The sequence below is a fragment of the Halichoeres trimaculatus genome, unplaced genomic scaffold, assembly GCF_033239565.1.
Source record: "Halichoeres trimaculatus isolate MK-OKI-2021-1 unplaced genomic scaffold, fHalTri1.1 fHalTri1_scaffold_4, whole genome shotgun sequence".
In the NCBI taxonomy this organism is placed as follows: Eukaryota; Metazoa; Chordata; class Actinopteri; order Labriformes; family Labridae; genus Halichoeres; species Halichoeres trimaculatus.
In genome coordinates, this window is record NW_027437182.1 from 29,292,395 (window position 1) to 29,312,243 (window position 19,849).

The window sequence follows — 19,849 nt, forward strand, 5'->3', positions numbered from 1 at the left end:
AAAGAAGGTCTGGCATGTGAACTGATCTCTGGAAACAGCTTTTGTGGACGGCAGAAATGGCTTTGTCTTTACAGCGCACTTTTTTTAAAACGGCACAGAAAATAGTTGGATAGGAAAATGTGCGGCTCTGTGTGGATGTAGCCTGAGTTTGACTGACTTATTGACTGTTTTGTTGACATTCCCTTCAGCGCAGCTTCATCTAGTGGATGCATAACGCAACCCCAGCCACTACTATAGCTTCTATTCTATGCGCCTTATAATGCGGTGCGCCCTATATGTGAAAACAGTTTTCAAATAGGCCATTCATTAAAGGTGCGCCCTATAGTCCGAAGCGCCTTGTAGTGCGGAAAATATGGTATGTCATTTGTGTTGGGTGAGTCAGATGCTTTGGTCAGTTAGGTGTGATGGGCATGTCAGGTTTCTTTTTGGGTAAGTCAGGAACTCCAGGTACACCAGGTTTGTCAGGAATGTAGGATGTTGGGTATGTTAGTTTGGTTGGGTACGTCAAGTGATTCAGGTGCATTGGGTCGGGGGTAAGACAGGTGAGTTGTGCGTGTCTGGTACGTCGAGTGTGTTAGGTATCTGGCTATGATGGATGCCTAGTGTGTGTCATGTGTTGGGTGAGTGGGGTACATCTGGTAAGTCAGGTGCGTCGGGTGAGCCAGGCACATAAGGTATGTCCTATCTGTCTGGTGAGTCTGGTGAGTCGGATGCACCATGTTTGTTGGGTGCACACTGTTACTGGGAGCAAACAGCGACATCTCTAGGTGTGGAGGCTGTTGGGTTTAAAGGAGTTTAAAGGAAAGAGAGGGACTTTTTAATCAGTTAGGTTTACATGTAAGAGGTGAGAAACTAAAAATACTCTGTGAAAATAAATGTCAAGAACCATTTCAATTTTATCTGTTGTACTTGCATCATTGCTTTTGAGAAAAGGGAACAAGAGGTTAATGGAAAACAAGACAAAAGGAGCCAAATGAAAACAAGAAACATCACAACCTTTATTGTTGGTGTTGATCTCTGAATGTTCTGAGAGTCTCAACAGTTCAACATGAATGACGTTCAAGTTGTTGGGCTGTACAATAAATACAGGAAATCATTTCAACAGGACAAGGAGAGAAGGTGCTGTCCATTCCACATGGGAGCATTTACATGATTAAACATTCTCTACATTAAATACGACTGACTGAACTAAATCATTGAGTTTACATGAGATCAATGTGTACACAGTACAATAGATAGTATACAATCTTTAGATAACAGTCTACATCTCTTTCATTTAATCATTTTCTCTAGTTTCCAATTTAACTGATGCTGTATTTCTTCTTCAGATTCATTCATGAGGTGTTGAGATTTGGGCAGCTGGCAAATATATTAGACATTAACCTTTATAAAATCCCTTTAACTGGGTATCGCTGTTCCTCTAAAATATCAACATGAGTTTGGTAACCCACGGGTGAAGTGTCAAACAAATCAATCAGTGTCCTAAAATATCTATTAAAGCAAATCAGGAGATACTTGTGTCGATAATTTAGCTGTCACTTTTTGTAAACTGACCACACACACACACACACACACACACACACACACACACACACACACACACACACACACACACACACACACACACACACACACACACACACACACACACACACACACACACACATACTTACACACTCACACACTCACACACACACACACACACACACACACACACACACACACACAGTAGATTTCCAATCAGTGGGCACAGCTGGAATCACATACACCAGTTTAACACATTGAGGCAGTAGCACCGTATGCAGCACATCATGGAGGGGGACATTTTCTCAGTAAAGATACATTTCCTTCCCTTGGATTGACTCTTTGCTGAGGACAAAAAGGTTCAAGTTTCTGACAAAGTTGGTAAAAACTCAAAAGGTTGACATTGGACCAGTCAGAAAGAGCTTATGCGTCAGATTTTTGGATGTTGTGTTTCAGGTTTTGGTCAAAGCACCGGTGTTTCTGGTCCCTGCTGGTCTGCACTTCAGTCAAAGACACTTCATAAAATATGGCTGCTGTGCTTCAAACAGTGCCTGTAATCTGATCATCCAATCAGGTTACTTATCACATTACAGTGAGCTGAATGCTTGAAGGAGAGGTCATGCACACACACACACACACACACACAAACTCACACACACATACATCACACACACACACACGCACACACACACGGTTTCTTTGGCTCTGTTGTGGATTACATGTTCCATTTGAGTCCAACTTGTGTTGCCAGCAGGTAGCACATGCCGATCATACATGTCATTATCATCATGGGGAATCCTAGTCTGTAAACAGAAAGAACACAAATTATTAATCCACGTCTGAAATTTGAGTTTTCTTGCTGAAAAGATGGCATAAAACAATGTTGGCCTCAATATTTACAATCAAGTAAAGGGTTAAACAGAAATAAGTGCTGCAATGGATTGATCAGAGAGCAGCACCTGTTTGTCGTCCTGTCACCTGACATGTTTGTTTACTCCACAGTCACATCTGAGGGATGAAAACTTTTGAGAGCGAAAATTCTGTTTTTTGGTGAATGGAATCTGTTGGTGAGTGCAGTGTAGTTGCACTTCACACACTAAGAGAACAAAAAGGTTTAACCTGTCTGTTTTTGTCATTTTGTGTGGGGCTCCCACACCGACACAGCCCTAATTATGAGTAATTATCCATAACTCTAAACCACAGCGTAACCGGCACAGATGAGTTATACAATAATTCAACCCTGTAGAGCCGTAATCAAAAAAGACAAGTGAATGGAGAACGGCTTCATGTTTTCTGATGGTGTTTCTTTGGCTTCAAGTAGAAACTAGAGGAGCTGCAGTTTGATTTAGAGCAGGGGTGCCAAAATTCTTTTTAGTGAGGGGCCAAAAACAAATCAGGGTGGAGGGTTGCGGGCCAGAACTAAACATTTATGTTGCAGTGCATGGGATTACATATGACTATAGCATAATTGTTCAAAATAAATACTCATACAAGTAATTTTGAAGATGAGATCACTTTTCTCTGCAGTATTTCACAGCATGAAATAACTGAACATCCACATGGCACAAATACTGGGCCTACGTCTTCAGAGACATTTAGCACAATATAACCCCAACAACATAGGACGCAGCATGATCCTATGAAACCAAAATGGTGCATTTTTCCATCCTTTTAAAATAAGGAATAGTAATTAAACTGGACACCTGCTTTAGATTTTTTCCCTACAGATGACTACTATATCTTCATTAATGTACATAAGTCTACAGGGGTCACCAAAGCAGTGCCCGTGGGCAACTGGGCGCCCCCAAGCACTACATAAGGTGCCGTGAGACATGTTCCTAATAACAGCACTGGTCACAATGGCGCTACTTTCTACCATTGTTGTTGTGTAATTCATTAATAGTAATCGTGAAATAATTAACATTGACCTGTGAGCAGTCTCTTCACATAGTATTACCACTTCTACTATGATTAGTGTTATTTAAAAGTGATCTGTGTAATGTTGTTCAGGATGTCTGTTTCAGACAAGTAGCCCTTCGTGCCACTCATTTCCCGTGAGGTAGCCCTCGGTATGAGAAAGACTGGTGACCCCTGGTCTAAAGTATATATGTAATAAAATCCAAACATGGCAGTGGGCTGGAAAAAAAAAAAAACGCTTGTGGGGCCAACTTTGGTTCACGGGCTCCAAATTGGACAGCCCTGATTTAGAGCTTGACTTTTATTATTTAGTGTTTACTTTTGACTGAGAGTAAACCTTTGTGTGCAATAGAACATAAAAGAACCTGGATCACTAAATCCAAGCTGATGATATAGATTTTGGACATTGGTCACCGCTTTACCAATATTATCTGAACTTGTGTCCCAACTCAACCCTCTGTGACTTTTAGAGTTGGTGAGAAACTTTGATCAAAACATCTTTCTTCCACTGATCTCCCCTTTAAGCTGAGTCTTCTGATTTATTTATTATTTTAGTCTGTAATCCACAAAATAACAGCGCCAGATACTGAAGACCCCTGATGTCCTGAGTTGGTTAAATGTTGCTCACAGCTGCATGCAAAAAGTAGTAGGCCAATCCAGAAACCCCCAAAAATCTTTGTCCTTGAAAAAAAAGGCATCTTGCTGAGAGGTCTCAACCCCACTTTGTGAACTTCTGTCTTTGAGAATGAGCTGATTTTTGTAAAATTTCATGACAGAAACCCACTAATACAGTACACCAGTGCTTGCAGTTCTCATGCTTGTGTGTGAGTGGTAGGCATCAGTGAAGAAAAAACAGCATCAGACCGACTTGAAATATACATTGGCAAGAAATCATAATCTGAGCATGTCCACTCTGATCAGCTGAACTAAAGGTCAACACAGAGAAACATGTCAGAAAGCAAAAAGAATCACTTTAAAACCTGTACCAGGTAAAATTAGTAGATGTTAGCCCTGATTTACTCTCATCTTTTATCTTCATCACTCTGAATTTTTAGCCTGTTAGTCACTTGCTGTGAGTTTTATATTTCAAGCAGTGACAGAAACTTAAACATTCACCGACTGATAGCAGTCAGACCAGAGAAGAGCTCATTCTGAAGCAGAGAACCAGCAGCAGGCTCATAAACACAGTCTACATCCTGTGAGTTATATGATGCAGGGTCTTTATGCAGAGCTGAGTCTGCAAGGTTGAATCTTGCCACTGTACTTTGTAAAGTTGTCTGTTAATCTCTCATTAAGTCCTTTATTCTGCGGCGTGTCATCAGGGATTAAGGTCTTACTCAGCTGCTCGTGTCTTGTTTATCTATGCAAAGCCGTTGGACTTGTTCCTATTATGACTTGTTCACTGTTTTGTTTCTCAGTCAGAGGTCCCTTGTTGATCCCATGCAGTTTGAATGTGTATAAATGTTGTGTCCAGTTGCCAAGGACATCTATTCAAAATGTGATTAGAACAGCGATGCATATAAATATTTCCTGTCGTCTCTTTTCTTTCATGAACTAAAAGCTAATTTCTAATCAAACAAGGAGGACACCCTCAAAAAGCTCAATCAGGTGACTTTAACTTTGAATTTCTTGTGTGCGTTCTGAAGACAAGAAGAAAGTGGATTGAGTGGAATATATTTTTACATGTCTGTTTTTAGGATCATCTCCTTTGCTGCTTCTGTTGAACTAATTTTCTCCTTTTTGTTCCTATTAGACTGTTTAGAGGTTTTTTCAGACTATATTGTTGATTAACTATGTTAAGTAACTCTTTTTGCTCTCTTTGTTATGCAAAGGGAGGTCAGCCCAGAACAAGTTTTTTTGTTGTTGTTGTTGATGTTGTTTTTGTCAACAAAGTTAAGCTATTGTCCTATTCTATTACAACTGCTCCTGGATCTGTTTACTGTTGTTGGCAATTTGCCAATGAGGACTAAAAACCAGAGGAAGCCTTATCGTGCTCTACAAGTTGATTTAAGTGTCTTTTCAGTCAGTTCCCTGATATATCGATTCACAGATGATCAATCTCTTTGCTTAGAGGGTCCCGATGCTACTTAGTAGCTTTTTGATCAGGTAGAGTAGGACCGCATTGATTTACGGCATGTCAAAGTCTTTATGACAACACCACACCAGCTGAAGAAGTTTGGTAGTGAGAAGAGAGATCTGTTTTTCTCTGCGGAAAACTATTTCTGTGATTAACTTTGGAGTGATGGTGGACACAGGAGCCTAACTGTCAGACAGAACTAAACTACAATACAAACTTGCGTTAGCTTGTTGTCACGTTTCAAGCAACAGCGCTACGCAACTGTTGATAAAACCTTATCTTGGCGCATTGCATTCGGTAAAGAGTTGTCTTGAACAAAGAAAGTTTGTTCTCCAGTCATTTCCAAAACATACACATGTCTCGTTAAAAGTCACGTCTTCATGACAGTGTGCGAGACAGTGTGGGCCAACAGGTAGCGCTGCAGTCCATTTAAAAAAAAACATCCTCCTCACAGCATCTCTAAACCAATAGCCTGATTCAAGTTTCCTCTCTTCATAACTGTCTTGCAGCTGTCTATCAATGGGTTTTACCTTCTCTCTTCCATCTAAAGCCCAACACAATCAAAATGCTGTTATAAGGTCCAGGTTTTTTACACCACTGCTGTTCAACAGCTTTTTGACCCATTACTTCCAAACATCAAACCTACAACGTAACACCTGTCATCTTTGACCAACAAATGACCTTTGGCCAGCATCAAACTCATGCAGTCATGTTTTTTTTGGCTTAGGGGGAAATTAGATATAGGCCTATCAATGGTAAATTGAAAATGTAGAGAGATGGGTGTTACCCAGATGAGGGTGCTGAGTTTAGACATGAAGGCCTATGATCACCCTTGTAGTCTGAAAGGTAATCTCTTGTCAGTCTCTGTTGCTGACATGCTCATATCAGGCCTGTAAAACTTTGGGGAAACATGAAACATGCTCAATAAAAGCACTTAAAGTCCCAGAGGTTATATCAATAATTTTCTGGTCTAATGAGGGGAACCTGTGACAGACTGAAGTGTGACATGAAATTTAAGGGCATGTTTCATTTTCTTTTCCTTAAAGCAATAACTGAAATCAATTTATGATTGCTGCTATGAAATGTAGTGACAGCCACGCTGTTCACTGTAGTATTAATCAGAATACAGGTCAGGACCGTCTCAGTGTTCCACTCTACAATTAGCATCATAAATTTGAAATGTGTCCTTATAGCAGACTCCAGATCTGCAGATGGTTCATCATTTGGATGGCTACCATGTCCTATATGGACACATGGCTGCTCTGAGGGCCAGAGATCTGTTTGCCCTCAGTCTCTGACACAGATCTCTTTCAGAGGCCAAAAAGAAAAAAGAAACCACATTTATATTTAACGCAATGGCACTGAAACTCTGTCAGAGCCGCAGAAGTACAGCTATAGTGGTGCTAGCTGAGATATTAAGAGAGCACATATCGTTAGAATATCATTTAGAGCAGATGTGGCTGAGTATGATGATGCAGTTTCAAAACTCAATGATAAACTCAATAGATAAGTCAGGACCAAATAAAGCAGAAAATGACTACAGGCTTCCAGCTACCACACATTAATGTTTATTAACTGTTCTAATCCAGCTATTGAGATTAACGACAAAATGATCCCAGCACGTTGTTCCTAATGCTTGGACAATCAGTGCTATGATGATAAAGTGTAATTACTACAGGGTAATGGGTTCCTTGATTGGTCAGAGGCCGAGGCATCAGACGCAAACACAACTGTTTTCACACTTCAGTCCCAATAGATTCCACAATGGGACACACTTTTAGCTTTTTTGTGTGAAACAGCCATTATGCTGCTGACGATGTTTAATTTATTACAGAAATCTGTGTGTCACTCACTAAGATAAGGCTGGACACAGTGTTATAAAAACAGGGTTTTGGTGTTCATTGTACCATGTGAAAACATTTGCATTTCAAATGATCAAATAGGACAGCAGGCCTAGCAGCCTGACGTTTCAAAGGATAGCAATGTAGGTAGAGTGTGGCAAATGCAAGGCTCTGAAGCCATCTAGAAAAGAAAAATTAAATATCATGTCCAAAATTACAGTTCAAAACAAATCAAAGAGTTTTTGTTGAGTTTTAAACGTCATAAATAAAAATAATACTATCATAAATGTGACACAGTTTGGTGTAGTTTGGGGGAGGGGATATCAAAACAAAAGGTAGTCAGTAACCCTGTCTACTTTTAGTAATTATGATGTAAGTGGTACTAACATCAGCTGCATCACAAAATGATTACCTATGCACCACAAACAGCTGGGTTATTTAACTAAATCAACTGCTGGGTTATGACATGTTTAACCCATTATTAGTTATTATTAAAGTTCAGTTATCGACAGATGTGCTTCACCAATCAGACATCATGCCAGGCTCTATATGCTGAGCACTCACGCACATTAGCACCTTTAAATTGATTATTCAATACTCAGCACAATATTTTTTTGTGACCAAACTTCAAATAACTGCTCCTCAACATTTTGTGACATTGGGTTTAGTTGCATGGATCAAAGGCTGTTTAAGCCACTCATGCAGTGACTTAACTGTCTGTACTCCATGGCACAAAGCGGTTGTCTGTGCCCCACAGCATGGACTGGCTGTCAGCGTGCCACAGCTTTATGAAATATAATTGAAGTTTAATTCAACCCTGCTTTTTTGTGCGTGTATTGGGCAATTAAACAAAGCAATTGGATAGATCACTGAACAAATATATATAGTTGAATCAACCCAGAATTGTAATTAATTTGACCTGGAGTTAGAAGTTAGGGTAAAATATGCTATAATGACCCAGTGGTTGGATTATAAAACAGCCCAAATTGGGTTTAATCTTAACCCAACTGTTTTTAGGTTGTATACAACATAGAATTATATGACTGATCTATTTGTGTCTAAACAAAAAAGGAAATCAGAGAAATTTAAAATTGTGAAGCACTCTATATAGGTTTCACAAAGCTTTCAATATGGATGTTGATTGCTGATGTTTATATGAGGGGTCTACATTTGTACTATAAACAAATATATTCTTTTTGCCCAGTTAATGCAGGTAACACATAGGGCTCTAATTTCGTGGACCAGGCGCAGGCGCAGGCACACCTGCCCTGCGCCGGCCTTAGCCGTGCAGACAGGGCATGACCAGTGCACTTTGCAAGTTTCCTGCAGTGCGAAGAAAGGCGCAGTGCAGAGGTGCGCGTACATGCCTCCCTCCGCTCAAATGGCAGAGAGGGAGGAGAAAAGCCGTGTGTGGGTTTAACACAGCCGAGCGCTGTTTTCACCAATCAAATGAGCGCCTCTCCTCGCCTTTAAATGCCCTGCGGCCGAGGCGCAGCGTCTGATTGGTCTGAGTGATCCCCAGCACCGCGGAAGGTATGCTGGAAACCCAATAGCATAGACGGTCAGAGCCACTGTCCCTGCAGCAGGAGAATGGACAGCAGGGCGCATCGGAGGACACAAAGCGCGTTACCCTGTGGGCCAGCTCCCGGGACAGATGTAATCTGTTCCTTTGTCATTAACAGGAGTACAAGATGAAGAGACAGTTACACAACTGGCTTATCCATTCAGAATACTTTTGATCCACCTGCACTCCTGGTTCGTCATCGCCAAATAGCAGAACCTTTGGTGATATACTGTATACTCTCCCAGTGTCTCCGCCTCATCCTCCTTACAATAATGTACTCCATCTTTTTTAGATCACGTTAAAAATAAAGACTAAAACAGAGAAATATGGGAAATCACGGGTAAATCCTGAGTGACATACATTTATTTTGTCTCTTTTTTCTTTGTCTTTTCTCTCCCTCTTTTCTTCAATTTAAATGAAATGAGAGAAGCCAGATATATACTCAGTATCAGATGTTAAGGCTGTTTATTGTTTAATTGTAAGATGTGCTTCAAACTTCCAGCTGCCGTCAGGTTAACTTTCCATTATGACAAACAGCTTTAATCTGACATCAGATGTGACGGGACAGTTAATATAGATAAAAATGTATATGCTGGTTCAGACGGTTACATTAAATAGTGATTGCTGTGATTGTTTTTTGCATTAAAATGTGCCTGACACTCTGGAAACCTGCCTCTGAGGCTTTGTTGACATGTGCGCACATGTGCGCCTGTCACCAGCTGCGTGGGGTGCGCTCCGCCTTGCGCCGAGGATAGACCAGGTTGGAGCTGGCGAGCTTTCAGCGCACTTTTTTGGCACAAAATTGTCACTGCGCCAACATGAATCTGCTGACACCTCCCCCTGGTGCGCCATCAACTTCCTCCTGGCGTGCAGTCACACCCGACTGTGCAGACAGTCTACCAAATTGTCAAATTGGCAGCGCACGGTGGAGCCCATAGAGATGAACTAGTATTTCACAGGCGATCGGGGGTTTTACAGCCAACAAGTTTAATAACTTCTTTAATCTTTGTAGTGCTGCATCATCAAAAGCTACAAAGAAAAAGAAGAGAACATGAAACATGGATGGCACAACAGTTCCCTCTGAGCAAAGCCAAAACTGTACAGGATCCCCCACTGACTGCTGATTAATGTGAAAATGACATTTGGACATAAGTTTAGTTTTAACTGTTTTTTGATATGAAGATGATTGACAGCTCAGTTGATAAAAGCACCTGTAGCTGGATTATCGGAGCCAAGGAAGCACCACAAGATGAAACAAACTGAACCTATTAACACAAGAGTCATTGAGCTTTTTATAGTCTTGAGTGTCAGCTTCAAGTCAGCACAAAAATCTACTCTCCTCTGGACCAGAAGTGTCTGTGCTGTTTCATGGGTGATGAATGTGTTTTGATTCATTCACAATGGCAGTATATGAAGGTACACAGCTTACAATATGATATACAGATAATTTAAACAAATATTAATGACATACATATAAATAAGTTTCAGTTACAGTATGTCTACTCAAAAAGGTAAATGTAAAACCTTGACTATTAAACAATATGTTTCAAAACAGGAGGAAGTTTTTTTATACAGTGTGGTCCTCTAGTTTAGTAACATCCCAAACCCTAATCTTAAAAGAACCTTCAAAAATGTTTAAAATATCAACTCTTTGTTCCTGAAAAGATCAATGAAGTATCACAAACAGTTATTTGGAGCCTAAATACAGAGTAAATGTTAAGAGAATGTAATAGTATGTCTATGTGTAACAATTTATTGCTGTAAGTATTTTAACAGTGGAAGGAGTAAAACGATGCTGTACGCATTTATTATCCATGTGGAAATGTCAAATTAGTATTTGAACTAAGGATTAATGAGGCAAGTCAAGCACTTACACTCATTAATAATGATTTCTACACAGTGTGGTCGTGCATTTAAATAGCGGTCGAGTAAAGCTTTCTGAGCAGCTGAATGAACAGAGTTACAAAGGTCAGGGTGATGATTATTTTATTTACACATCAAAGGTTTGACAGGAAGTGAATAATAAGGGGGAATATATATATATATATATATATATATATATATATACATATATACACACACACACACACACACCCACACACACACAAAAAGAAAAGGGGAAATGAAGATGTGTCAGATCTTTAAAGTGGATGTAACTCAACCAGATTTTTTCTCAGATAGCTGGACTTTAAGTTCCAGTTAATTCAGAGGTTTGTCTCGTTTAATACTAACATCCCAGCATAATATGGCTTCAGAAATCAACACAACAGATTACATACGGTCTGTGCTACTAAACTCTGCATTTTTGTGCCTCTAGGTCAATTTATGTATAACCTGAGTGACTAAATAGTTAAATTCATGTTGACAAATTAGTGAATTTAGAATGTTCAACATCCGGGCCAGTCAACGTGGTTTTCAGAATGTAACGCAAAGGTATTGTCGCGTTTCAGCCTCTCATTTGCACAGAAACTGCGTTCTGGATGATCTTTTACGAAATTCTTGAACACAGTCTCCGGAGTTGAATTTTTCTGGAATTCCACGGCTACTGTTGCCATGTAAACAGAAAGCCAGAGTTTTCTGCGGAAATTTTAACGTCACACTCCACTTGGCACATGCACAACTCATTGTGGCAAGTTAAACTGCCATGCACAAATTGGACAACAATAACAACAGTAACAACTGTAGACTACTGTGTTGTGCTTGTGCTGCTGTATCTGCTGAATCTGCTGACTGCCTTTCAACAAAAAGTGCATCCCTTACACCACTTCTGCAATCAGCAAAGACACGTTCACTGTATGCCCCAGATGATCAGCTCACCTCTACTTCAGCAGAGAGCTACCAAAAGACTCCACGGTAATATCAACCACCACAGGTCTGGCATACATACTACACTACTCAACTCCCTGTAACTTGCTGTGTCACATGAAATTGGTTTTGAACTTGAAGTACTGTTGTTAAAATTTCCGAAGCTTTCTATGTAGAATTGCGGATCTATCAAATTATCAACCTTATTTGTTGCTTCAGAAAGTGACTAAAATATTTATTGGTGCATGACAATGTCGAACCAAATGATAAGGAAGGACTCATAGTCATGTCAAGCTAAAGTGGCGCTAATGCCTGTTTTCAGTTGATAATACCCCAAAGTATTAGTAATAAGGTTTTTCTGCATTTACACAGCCTGTTAAACTAAATGAGCATCATCCATGAGTCCAGTATGAACTTCTAGGTCCCATTTTCTATACTCTGTTGTGATCGTAATTCCAGGGTCAGGTCAGACATGTGCACATGCTTTAGCTGGAGAAAGTAAAGCACAGAGTCCTCTGATGTCCAGTTGAAGACATATCTATAAAATATGTTAAAGTGGTAATTTCAGCTTTACAAGGTCAAGGCCTTTGATGAGCCCATTACCATTAACAAAGACCACCGTGATTTTTATCTTTGTGGAATGAACGTCCCTCCAAGATGGATGGGGGCAGGCATCTCTAAACTGTAATAATAATCAGACAAGCAGAGGTCACCCCTACACAAGTGAATCTCTTTGCTGAGAAAATCCCATTTCCCCATCACAGGCACAGCATGAGGGGACAGAGGGCAGATGAAAAACTCTCCATAATGCAGCACAGAGAGGAACAAGGTGATCTCACACATTGATTCAGCTGCATATGATGGAAAACTCTGTGAAAGTCCGGATGTAATCACAAAGACTTTCTTTAGATAAACCAGAGGGGCTCCTCTTGTCTGACTCTGGAGTTTGTGAGCTTGAACCAGGACATCACTGCTGCCTCTGACAATGTTTGACCTTTGCTATTCAATGAGCACTTTGACTTGCAAAATGCTCCAGTTTCTACAGCTGTGGTTATGGTAGGACCATTTTCCCTGCACCACCAAGGTTAAATATGTTTTTTTTCCTGTCTTTGTGTGGTCATAGTTCCATAATTACAGCACAGGTAATTAAGAAACACACCTGCAGCCTTTAGTGCAAAGGAACATTGTTCTCAGCACAAGTCTCCTTTGCAGATGCAGGGAGCTGTATGAATGGAAATATTAATTCAGTCACATTGTGTTGGTGTAATGAGTACCGGTCCGTGTGTTCTGACTCAGGTCACGATTTTAAATGTGATTTGATTTTATTTGTTTACCGCACCTGGCTGTAGCTGCTCAGTCGCTGCTTGGTGAATGGGAGACCAGAAACTCTACTGAAGTGAAAATCAAAAGCAAAAAAAAAGTTATTTGATGTCTGATTTTCTGTGGTGATTTGCTTTATGATTGATTTTCTTCCTATGATTGCACAATCATTCTGGAAACAGCAGCATGGAGAAAATGACCCCAGCTAACAAGGTTTCGGTATGTCAGTCTGTCTGCAGCCTGTCATTAGCTGGCAGGAGGGAGAAAGACGTGTTCACTGTTAAAGGTTAAAACAAGAGTTTACTTCCTGATATATGTATATCTTTCTTTATGTAAACCACAAGAGAGGTATTTTTTTCTCTGAACATGAACACAAATATTTTGGGGACCATCTGAAAAAGCACCAGTTGACAGAGAAGGAGAAGGACAAAAAGGAGACGGGTTGTTATACTTTAAAAAAATCTATAAAGATAAAAGGTAGGGATGCACCGCCAAAATGACAATTCTTAGCCCAAACCAAAAACTGAAAATGATGAAACAAAGGCTGAAAACCAAAATACTGAATGATATTGTTTTGCCAATTCGTGTGTCTATGTACACATTGTGGCTGAACTCGGACATGAGCAGACACTGAGAGTAGAGTTGTGAACACGCGACCATCCCGTCATGTAAGATAAATAAAATTCAGGCTATTAAGTCTGGTGTAGACCTGGGCCTGTACTCACAAAGCTTCTCAGAGTCCTTACAGAGAGCTCCTAACTTAGCCTTAAAAAATCCTAGTGAGGAATTTTAGCTTAAGAGTGATTTAAGAAGTTTCTGAGAGTAACTCTGAGCAAAGAGGAGACAGAAACTTTGATCTTAGTGAGAAAGTGTGGTTGACCCCTTTGCTAGGAATGATGCAGTTTTCTTAAAGCTGTGATTGGTTGTTACAGGGGATAAAGATGAGAGGAAAAAGCGCTCTGTGCTCCTAGTGATGAATGGACAGTAAAATCAACAGATCATATAACTTGGACTCTATTCACAAATGTGTAATAGTGACAATAATTTTATATCATGCTGATGAAACTTGGCTAAATTAAATTAATTGTGACACAGCTTCAAAATGTTTATACCTACCTCATTCACACGCTAATGATATTGATTTGCTTTTCGTTTTGTTTACTGTCCATCCTTCTCAATGTGTTTGGTTTGAGTGGTGGACGCAGATTATTGTTTAATAATTTCTTTTTCCCGCCACAATTTTAGTTTATTGAGCAGGGAAAGTCTGACACCTCTAAGAGGGGCCACTCTTGTGTTTCCTAAAAGTCCTCCTCTCCATCTTCATCACAGGTACTCCACATCCATCATGGCCTGGATCATTTCATGCACACATCACATGCTTTGCAAATCGCTATGGACAAAATTTCATTTTTTTTATCGGGGGGCTTCTTTGTGTGTTTAGCATGAATTTGAGTCGTTTGCAGTTCTACAAATGGCATTTTTATTCTTCCAAGACTTTATAACTGGTTTCATTTTTGTAACTGTTTGCAGCCAAAACTGTCAAATACTGAAGACCACAGAGAAGCCAAAGCAACAAAGGCTTTGTGCATCAATTGATTCATCCAAAAAAGCCTTTCAATAAAATATGAATCACAGCTCCATCTTAAAAAAAGGGACTTTTTGTGTTACTGGTTTTATTTGCTGAAGGTCCTGCATTTTAAATCTGTTATTTTCAGTTTTTTACTGAGTTATGGCATTGTTAATTTTTGTTAATTTGTTTTAATTCCCTGAATTAGGGAGCGCTCTTTAAAAGCATTTCAAAAAAAGAATTGACATAGACTGGCTCCTTATGTACAGCTGCATTATTTCCTTTTTTTGACAAGCCCTTTCAAATCCATTGGACCATTCAGAGTGAGTACTTTCTTTATGCTCCCTGGGTTAAGGATTTGAGGGGAGGAGGATGATCAGGACTTTGAGGTATGAGAGAAGCAACAGGGAGCATACCAGTTAACTGTGGAGCTATTCAGAGCCACTCATTTTGCTTTGAGATGGTCCATCAAACAGGCATCCAGGTCCCTGTGGACTCATCTGGGCTCTGAATTGAAGCACCTGATACATCAGCAGCAGCTGCCCGGAGTCTCAGATACACTTTATTCCCCTTTACCTGCCTCTGTGAACAGCTGTGACCCCTGACACAGACAGCCAATTACAGGCACTGCTTCAGCCCACAGCAATGCCCCCGTCCAATCACTGCTGAGACAACCACACAGTGAGGCTGCAACTGTTCTGATCCATTTCAATCAAATCCCATGATGAACAATCCTCTGGCTCTCCAGTGCTATAACTAATTTGTCAACATATGGTGCTATAACTAAGTATGATGACCATCCAGAACATTGATTTCCACTGAAACACTGAGGCAGGGCGAGAAGGAAACATAACAAATCTCAGAGCGACTCAAAGCATCGTCAAAGATTTACCCCGTCAGGAACCTGACTGCTTCAAACTGCTTTTCTGGCAATGCGTCCGACACTTCTTTGCCAGACAAGCAATCGATGCTTTGTCAGCTATTAAACTAATCATCAATCTGATTGTGTATTTTCTCCCAGCAGTTCTACAAAAGAGACATTTTAATTCCTTTAAGGCATCTTAAATGGTTTCATTTTTTAAGTTGTTTGAGGCCCAAACTACCCAGCATCAATCACTGATTGTTTATCACTACAGCAGTTTCTAAAAAGTGAATATCTTACATCTGTTATGTCTATCAGCTGAAATGCTATGTCAAACTGTAGAAAGGTTTAAAAAAAGCAACTTGCAACTATGGTGCTACCAGATACAAAACTTTATATAACTCAGATTTGACACTGAGCTAAACTTCTAATTCCACATTAAACTATTTTTTAGTCTGTGCACATTTCACTCTTGTATAATGGATGTATTTTTTTGTGTACCACACGTTCACTGTTTACTTCAGTAATTCTATAAATTTTACTTTTCTGGGACAAAAAAGGATTAACTAATCTTAAAAAAAAGCTTTACTCCTCTGAAAATACAAGCTGTGGCTGGAGATGTTGAATGAACAATGGTTTTTTTTGTTGTTGTTGTTTTGTTTATTGGTAATATTCTAACTAGAGGATTTTAGTCTATAAAAACTTTAGGCTGCAACTTGTAACAAACTTCTGTTTCCTCAGGAGAATTTGCCAAGCAACCAGAGCATAAAACATATATGTCAAAGAAACCAGCCAGACCAGACCAGTCAAATCATCAGAGGAACACGCTGTGCAAAAGTGAGCAGTAGCTCAACTTTAGCTCCCATAAGAAAGCCAGAGAGCTGTACTTTGGTTCTTAAAGGTTTTAATTAGTGCTTTTGTTTGTTTGGTGAGGATAAGAGCTCTGTTGTTATTATGACTCCTGGTGAAGAACACTGAAGAAAAAAAAAACAGAACAGGCTTTCCACCTCTGAAACAATTTCACACAGACAGGGCTTACAGGACTTACTCTGTCCGCTTAAAGGTTGAATTAATACACCGACTGTTGAAGCTCAGGATTTTTACTGGTTTATCATTGTTTAATTGAACAATCCAAGGACAAAACCTCAGAAATTCAGCTTCTGTTGAAACCCTCAGACAGATCACTGAAAGGCTGTTTTCAGAGATTTCTGTATTGCTTAAACCCTACACTGCTTTGTCCACAACAATGCGTCCAATTATGGGGAAAGATTTGTCTCAAAGTTATCAGCATATGTTTATCAGATGCACCTATATCCATGATTTTCACGTGCTCATAGAAATTTTGTGGATCATTATTTTGAGAGAAACATGCAGTTTTGAAAAGACTGTTTTTCATTTTACTGGGAGCCTTGCCTTGCTGAAATTGAAACCAACCATGGCCAAACAAGGTGGACAACTGGCCATTGGCAGCTGCTGTCATTAGTATGTCAAACAAAAAGAAATCCTCCTTATCTGTCAGCAAGGTACAAAACTGGCCTATTATTACAATGTTTAAATAATAATTTATGTTAATGAATTTGTAAACATTGGCTTAACATGTCTCTATCATGTTTTTATTAATTATTTGCATTCATTTACATAGAATTGAGCAAATTTACCTAAACTACTATCCAACATTTGTTTATCTCAGAAATCTATTTGTGTATCATTTTGAAACGTATCTTTCCCCATATCCTATTCAAGATTTTATAATTAAAATTAACTTTGGTTCTTCATGATTGTCATATTAATTGCTGACTTCCAGGTGCACCTTCACATCCCAAAGGTTTTTTTTTATTTATCTTACCTGTATTAAACAAATTGTGGCAGCAACACACATTTTAACAACAAAACAGAAATTTTCAAAAACATATGAACTGGGTCCAGACTTTTTAGTAAGAATTCAGAAACACTCAGGGTAACTAAGTTTCATAATTTAAAGTAAGACTGTAGATGACAGTCAAATGATGCAGAATATCTACAGAAGTGTTTTTCAAACTCAGTTTTCACAAAATGAATCACAAAAGCTTTCAGTGAACACAGCTTGTGAGTTCCATACTGAAGCCCAGAACAGAGCATCATTAGGGATGGGTACCATTCACATTTGAAACAAGCCAAACAGATTCCAGGTACCTGGCAATTGGTATCAGTACTCAACAGTATCAATTTTCAGTACTTTTGTGTATTCATGTGGTAAAAAATATTTATTTGTTTAATAACAAAATGTAATTTTTTTTCAATTTAACATTTTTATTCTTCAGTGTATAACCCTGTAATGCTGTGTTCATGTCCAGCATTGAAAATTTCCTACTCTTCCACTCCTACACAGTCACAAGGATGCATTTAGGTAACTAAACATGGTACCTTTTGATTTTACCTGAATCAGTACCCGGTACTTTTGACAGAATTCGGTCGGTACCTATAAAAGTACCTAATTCAGTACTCATCCCTACTTATCATAGATAAAGATTTACAGATGACAGAGTCGCATGTCCTAAAAGAAGCCCAGTTGACTTCGTAGCACAAAGTGCAATGTTGAGTAAAACAGCCACAGTTACAGTTATGACAACACACAGTTTTCGCACCATATATTTTGTGAGGAGGGTCTAAATAACATGAACATGTCCTTAAGCATAAGACAGTGATGGCACTGAAGGTGTAAAAACAAAGCTTTTTTAAGCCCCACATGTTCAGTTACCAGATTCAATACAGAACCAGTAAAGAACCAATCATTACAAGGAATGATCTCTTTCTGCTTGATTTCATCAGAACAAATACTGCACTTAGTACCTCCATTAATTTAATGACCTGCTATTTCAATGTGATTGCTTATTAAATTTAATCAAACTCCTATTCATCAGTCTTTCAACATCGCTGACCACTTCCTCTTCTGCAACAGTTAAAGGATGTCTGGCTGTTTCATCAGCGGACTGAAAATTATTAGTGAGCAGGTGGTGACTGTGGAAACAGCCCACTTAACGTCCTTGAAATAAAAGGACATTTTTCACCATCACTTGGATTCACCGGAGAGTTCTCGAATCAAGCCTTCTCTGAGTGTTTCACTAAGTATCTATTCAATCAGTCACATGCATGTTTGGCTGTTTATGACTCACCAAGGCTCAAAGTCAGACTCCTCTCTCTGTGGATTACTGAGCTCATTTTGTCACTGTTTGGGTTCTTTCAGTCATGCAGTAAACATCACTCCGTGCCCTTACAGCGTCACTGCAGAGGACACAAACTGAAGTCGCTGCCCAGAACAGAGGACAGTAACTTATGTCTGCCAGGCGGTTTCCTTCAGACAGCTCGCAGAAAGAAGGATATACCTGCTGTAAAAACTTCAAGATGGATCAGGTGGCTACCCTTAAAGAACCAGACCCTACAGGTTAGAGAAGACCTCTAACAAAAGCTGAAGACATTGTTAAAGAAACCAAGATCAAACACTTAAGTGGATGTTTTTCAAACGATAAAGATGAAATGAAGGCTGAGTTCAGCTGCATTTATTATCCTTACATAAGATGACCAAGCTCGCAAGAATATGCTATATCCAATCATTAAGAAGGACAACTGACAGCAAAAGTAAAAAGAAGTTTGGGAGAAGGACAGTATTAGAAAGAAAAAGAGCTAACACAGCTTTTCAGTCCTCAAAATTAGTGCTACTCTCAAAAAGGACTCAGCGTCTGTTGCATGTTACACATATTAGTAAAGCTCACTCTGGGGGAAGCGTGGATATTCGTCATTTAGAACTTTAGACTTTTGGCATTTTGTAAAATGCTATTAAGAACTTACACTTAACATAGTTGGCATCTCCAAAAATAGCATGTGATGGATGTTAGGTACCTAAAGAGGCAGCACAGCCTCTGGGATCCACACAAATGCTTCAGTCTGAGATGAAGTGAGCAGTCAGACTAGAAGAAAAGTCTTGGAGCAGTCTACCTCTACACCTTTCTGTCATCAGGGGACTTTTATCTTCACATCAATCCGACTGTATATATATTTTTTCTTCACACTGTCAAAATCATTAATCACATAAAGTGAACACATCATATTTAAAGCTGAAAGACAAATAAGACCTTAGAGGTGAGGTGAAAGACGGACCTTTTGGCAGATTTCCTGTCTTTGTCAGTGAGCAAATACATTCAGAACAGGGACCTTAACCCATCGTCTTTCAGTGAGTGCAGATGGCAGATTCTTCAGTGAATGGTTGGATAGGAGTAGCCACGCATCCATGGATCTGCCTGGCTGGGCCTAGGCCCGCCCACTTCTTGCCATGGCCAATCAAATCAAGCCGTTAATTTTACCTCCGCCAAGGAGGTTATGTTTTTGGGAGAGCTTG

The 19,849-nt window shown here is 39.5% G+C and overlaps 1 protein-coding gene across 1 annotated transcript in view; it reads right to left on the minus strand.

Annotated features, from left to right (window-relative positions):
- Positions 1-1,718: 1,718 nt before the first annotated feature.
- oca2 (oculocutaneous albinism II) overlaps positions 1,719-19,849 on the minus strand; it is a 92,863-nt gene continuing 74,732 nt past the window's right edge. The window contains exon 24 of the mRNA XM_074668388.1: positions 1,719-2,327. Coding sequence (XP_074524489.1) covers positions 2,240-2,327 — 88 coding nt within the window. The 3' untranslated portion in view covers positions 1,719-2,239. The remainder of the gene's footprint in view (positions 2,328-19,849) is intronic.